This window comes from Electrona antarctica (genome assembly GCF_951216825.1).
Source record: "Electrona antarctica genome assembly, chromosome: 5".
Lineage (NCBI taxonomy): Eukaryota > Metazoa > Chordata > Actinopteri > Myctophiformes > Myctophidae > Electrona > Electrona antarctica.
In genome coordinates, this window is record NC_136810.1 from 27,219,050 (window position 1) to 27,224,369 (window position 5,320).

General features: G+C 44.6%; 1 protein-coding gene across 2 annotated transcripts; it reads right to left on the reverse strand.

The window, feature by feature from the left end:
- Positions 1–351: 351 nt before the first annotated feature.
- Positions 352–4,964, reverse strand: LOC306922773 (uncharacterized protein). Of its 2 annotated transcripts, XM_079500593.1 has the most exons (3): positions 4,860–4,964; positions 4,336–4,428; positions 352–748 (listed from the first exon to the last, which is right to left on the reverse strand). In XM_079500593.1, the coding sequence occupies exons 1-3, from the start codon at positions 4,912–4,914 to the stop codon at positions 471–473; spliced, it is 426 nt and encodes a 141-aa protein (XP_079356719.1). In that variant the 5' UTR covers positions 4,915–4,964; the 3' UTR covers positions 352–470. The 2 variants fall into 2 exon arrangements, 1 of the variants encoding a protein (XP_079356719.1); XR_013789963.1 differs by lacking the exons at positions 352–748; positions 4,860–4,964 and adding an exon at positions 3,956–4,030 and having other exon boundaries at positions 4,336–4,422.
- Between the last annotated feature and the right edge of the window lie 356 nt (positions 4,965–5,320).

Consider the following 5,320-nt stretch of genomic DNA (forward strand, 5'->3'; position numbering starts at 1 on the left):
ATCATCACACAAAGTTTGACCCAGCCACAAAGCGGTGGCCAGTCAAATCCCAATGTTGTGTTTGTGACACACCATCATCCATACCAACAATAATAATAACAAGGAAGATGAATATTGCATTTATTTAATTCCTCTTATAATTCCTTTATTGGTATAAGTTCTGTTTATGTTCAACACGCCCCCAGCGCCCACAGCGTCCCCAGCGGGAATCAAACCCAGGACCTTCTAGCTGTGAGGAGACAGCACTACCGACTGTGCCACCGTGCCCCTCAAGGACCCCCAGTTTGATATTCATTAGACCATGGACCCCAATTTGATACCATTCATTTAAATCTCTGGAACCCCAATTCAGTTCTGTTTTGTACACCCTCAGAGTTACAGACCCGTAATTGTCTATTGGGACCCTTGGGTGCTCCCCCGGGCCCAACGTTGAGAACCAGCCTCTTCATTGCAAACTAGTGCACCAGTCTCTAGCTGTGATGACAAATGTCACAACAGTCCAGGCAGAACTCCATGCACTCCTTGGACTCGCAGCAGTTGCAGGCCTCGAACAGGACAGAGTGGCATTGCTGGTGACAGCGAAGCTCCTCCACGGGGGCGTCCTGGAGGGTAGCACAGCAGCGGCCACAGCCGCGGCAGCAGGACGAGCACAGGGCGTGGAGAGAGGACGAGCAGGCTTCCAACAGAGCCAGGAGCAGCGCTGAGCACTCACACCACAGACAGGCTACGACCAGGTGCATACAGGAGCCTGGTGGGTGGACAAAACAACAACAACACACCACTTACAAGGTTATTATAGTTTTACATTTTTCATTAGTTGTGGTTGCTGGTTGTGGTTTCTGGTTTTTCGACGTGGTTGCTATAGGCAACACACTATTGTTCTCGAACCTGCTTTTTGTTCACTTTTGCACAACAGAAAAGTGAAGCTTTTGGTCATGCTTCACACCACATCACAATACATAATATAAACGGTAAAGACGGAATTTAGTTCCCAGTGGATTCGTCGCGACTCGCATCAGTGTAACCACACTTGCAATTTCCCAGAATTGCCTTTCTAGTTGCCTTTCTTTTGTCTCGAGTAAGATGTCAATTGCTGGGTTGTACGTTCTATCTTACTGTGTCAGGGTCCCCAGTGGTCCAGCGCACTACTGCCAGGGGCCACATTGTACAACCCAGCTTACTTATGCCAGGGACCACACAGACGTACAACCTAGCTGCTGCCAGGGGCCACACGGACGTTGTACAACAACCTAGCTGCTGCTAAGGGCCACATGTTGTCATGGCGCACCTTTGCTCCAATCTGCAACAAACTTGAACCGCAAACACTGTTTGGTATGGGAATAATCACATTAGCACGAAAACCTAAAGCAGGCTAGCATGTTTTGAACACTTTAAATGGCCATTGTTCTGATCAGTGCAATATAGGATTTCAAGGCTGCTATGAGAACTTCAAATCTAGTAATCTAAATCTGCAAAGTAACTACTGTTTTCAAATAATTGTAGAAGTACAGTATAATAAAGTATAGAGAAAATGACGATAAAAGTAATGTAAAAGTCCCTCACAGTTTCGTCTGAAAATATCTGTACTGATACTTTCCGTGTTGTATCTTGTACTAATACGTTCCACCGTCACCACAAGCTTCCATGCATCTCCAACATACAGACTACCCCGTCCTTCGCCTCAGTGAAACATCCATGTTGTTTTTGGATCCAAACTAGAGTACGTAACATAAGCTATTTCAACCAGCAGCCATGCAGACATCATAGTAGTAGGGGCACAGGGATTAACGATACTATTAACCTTTAAATTAATCATGCATGTTTATCTCCCGTTCTCCTTCTTAGGACTTAAAAAGGAGAAAACTACAGTTCTTCCAGTGATCAAGTGTGAGTGTGGTTTACTTAATCACAGAACCTGGATCAGTCTTTAGGGAAAACAAACGGGTCACTGCATGGGGCATCCATGATGAACAACAACCACAATCAAAGCTATCAGCGGATAATTGCTCTTGTAAACCAAATTGGGCGCACATTAAAAGTGCATGTATTAACCCTGGTTATGCAACAAGGTCCCTCTATGAAGCTCTATGAAGCTGACTAAAAAGCAGATCTGCAAGCTCATGACGTGTCATGTTTGCAATGCGTTGTGAGCTTGTAGATCTGCTACTTTTGGCACGCGACACCCTCTGCGCGACGTATAGCTGTGGCTTTATTGACTTATCCGTTGTGTTATTATTAGCATGCTGCCATTTGTTTCATCACCAACATGAAGCAGGTGCAGACTCGGAGGCAGGCTGATGCAAATTGAGGTTCTTTTATCCTGTTTACTTCAGGAGGTAAATGAAAGGAAGATGGCAGAATTCCCTGGGGAGCGGGGTTCAACATTTCCTGCTTTAGCTGCTTGAATTATTACCCCCCCCCCCCCCCACACACACACACACACACACACACTCACGCCATTTATGCTAACGTGTGTGTGTGTGTGCGTGCGTGCGTGAGCGAGCGTACATGCGTGCGTGCGTGCACAGATTAATGTTATGTGAGGCCACACGATATTCATTTAATGCAGAGCTTTATAGTGATAGCAACATGACCACAGTTCATCAAATACCTGCCTTATATCGCAGACGCTGATTGTTTTGTATTAAATAACTGAAGATGGTTGAACTTCTCTTCTGTTTATTACTAAATTATATATAATTTTGTATAGGTTAGCTCTAATACTACAGTCTATATTTTATCCTTTATTATCTGCAAGCAGAAAATGCTGGGTTATTGCACTGCTGACAATGAGTCGCTTCACAATGCAGTGATCAGCGTGTTCAGGTTTTCTTTTTACCCATTCATTCAGTGTTCAGGTTTCAGCGTGTTCAGGTTCAGGTTCAGCGTGTTCAGGTTTTCTTTTTACCCATCATTGGGTGAGTTATTGATTGGGTGAAATAGCCAAACAATAACCCACCCTCTCTGGGTTATTGAGTGATGTCTTTTCTTTTCAGAGATGTGGTTGCACAACTTGATACATTCCTCTATCTAAAAATGCATGGAATCTTAGTGAGTGTGCCACCAGGCACCAGCGTATCTTTCCCATATGTGGGCATAAAAGGGACACGGGCAGATAAAAAGGGGACACTGACAGAGACAGAGACTGTAGAATGGGTACAACGGGTATGCATAACTGGGTGGGGCATGCATTCCCACATTGCATCGTTCCTGATAAAAATGTCTGGATTAGATCAATACCATCATTAGTTTATTTGTTTCCAGTGGTGGAAATTACTTAAGTACAGTACTTAAGTAAAATCTTGAGATATTTGTACTATTTGTACTACTTCAGTATTTCCAATACTTTTATTTCTACTCCACTACACAACATCTCAGATCCAAATATTGTACTTCTACACCACTACATTTATTTGAAAACTTGAATTACTAGTTACTTTTGTTTGTTACGGAAACAGACATTAGCCACTTCAGCCCTACTGTATATATTTGGCTATTTGAAATAATAGTATAATATCTGCATAATGGGTACTTTTACTTTTGGTACTTTAACTACATTTTGATGCCATTACTTTTGTACTTTTACTCAAGTACATTTAATGTAAAATAGTTGAGTACTTTTTCCACCACTGTATGTTTCTACTTCATGTACAGTAGGCTCATTGCCCCACCAGGGGGGTGGTTCTGGTTCCTATCCTACCGTCCTGTGTGGCAGCAGCTATCTGTGAGCGGGCCAGACTGTCCTGGCTCTTTGTCCGCTTGCTACTGCTGGTGCTGTGGACCGACAGGCTGGAGCCCTGAAGTCTGCTCAGCGCTGGGGGGACAGGACCAATGCTGTGGAGTCTAGGGGAGACCGACAGGCTGGAGCCCTGAAGTCTGCTCAGCGCTGGGGGGACAGGACCAATGCTGTGGAGTCTAGGGGAGACGGAGGAACAACATCGGGGACAGCAGCTGGGCTTCTGGAGCTCACCCCGCTGTGTCTTCACTGGAGATCCCTGAGATGATGCATCCACCATGGACACAGGCTGGCCTGCAGCAAAGTATTATTATAATAATTTAGAATGTTTCGTTAGTTTAGAATTCTTTCACCTTGTTACGACGACTGCTCAAGGGTGTCTGCTCATGGAGTGTTTATTTTACATATCTGGTAGACAACACCCAACAGCACAAAACAATGACTATTTCCCTATAATACAGGTTAAAACAAATGCACAATATACTACATATGATAAATACCAAACAAGAGATAACCTTGGACCACACCTTTTAGTCACACTGCAAGTCAAGATAACCCTGTAACACTGGCAGTTCAGTGAAGTCAAGGCTTCTACTTACTGCTAACGAGGTCAGCAGGGACAGCATTGTGCCGGGCAGCAGGATCATGTGATGATGGGATCTCTTCCACAGCTGATCTCAACGATGCGTTGCCTTCAACACATTGGTGAACCGAGAGGGTTTGTTTCAACCAATTTCACTTGTTTATCCTGTGTCCTGATTTGAAAACTGGTATAACGAAATATGCTATGGGAATATAAAGCTTAGCTACTGTACAGAAGAATATCAATTATTGTACCTATGTTAAACACCAGCCTGTGTTACTAGTGTGCTCACTGCTGTACAGTGTTCTGGCATACAGTACATTATTCCAGTGGTTCTCAAAGTGGTGTCCAGGGGTCCTTGAGGCGGTCCCAGCAAAATGTGTTAATATATCATCATCAAGATCAGTTTAACCACTGCATTATAGGGTTAATTTTCAGCTTATTACATTGACCGTTGTGCACGGCCATTTCCTTTTAAATTGCAGTGCCGTATGAGTGTACACTAAGTAAATTCACACATGAGATTATTTACCATTTTACCTTGAATCATGTCCAGTGTCCTGTCCACAGGCCAGTCGTCTCCTGCTGGTAACATGTCTTCTTATCACCATGTCTGTGGAGGGTCAGAAGAACCCTCATCTTCCTCCCTGCTGTGTCCATGAGTCAGCAGGCTTCCTCACTGTGGCGGTTACACCACCCAACAATAACACCCACCCGCCTTGCCTGAGTGAGTCACAGCCGGTGTGTGTGTGTGTGTGTGTGTGTGTGTGTGTGTGTGTGTGTGTGTGTGTGTGTGTGTGTGTGTGTGCGTGCGTGTGAGAGAGAGTTGGGGGGGCATCTGGGTGTGGGTGTGAGTGAAACTCCTTTACCATGAGTCTGAAGTTGTGCATCAGTGACTCACTAATCCCTAATTTACACCTCGCCTCAACGGTATCGCACACCGAAAACAGTCGATCTACAAGCTCACAACGTGCTGCATCCGCAGTGTTGTAAGCTTGTAG

What these genes read in the sequence shown, in the direction of transcription:
- LOC306922773 (XM_079500593.1), bottom strand. Translation starts at nt 4,914, where the DNA reads ATGTTACCAGCAGGAGACGACTGGCCTGTGGACAGGACACTGGACATG. An exon ending in GACACTGGACATGATTCAAG is followed by an intron (nt 4,429 to 4,859) that starts GTAAAATGGTAA and finishes AATGTGTTGAAG; the next exon opens with GCAACGCATCGTTGAGATCA. An exon ending in CCCTGCTGACCTCGTTAGCA is followed by an intron (nt 749 to 4,335) that starts GTAAGTAGAAGC and finishes TCCACCCACCAG; the next exon opens with GCTCCTGTATGCACCTGGTC.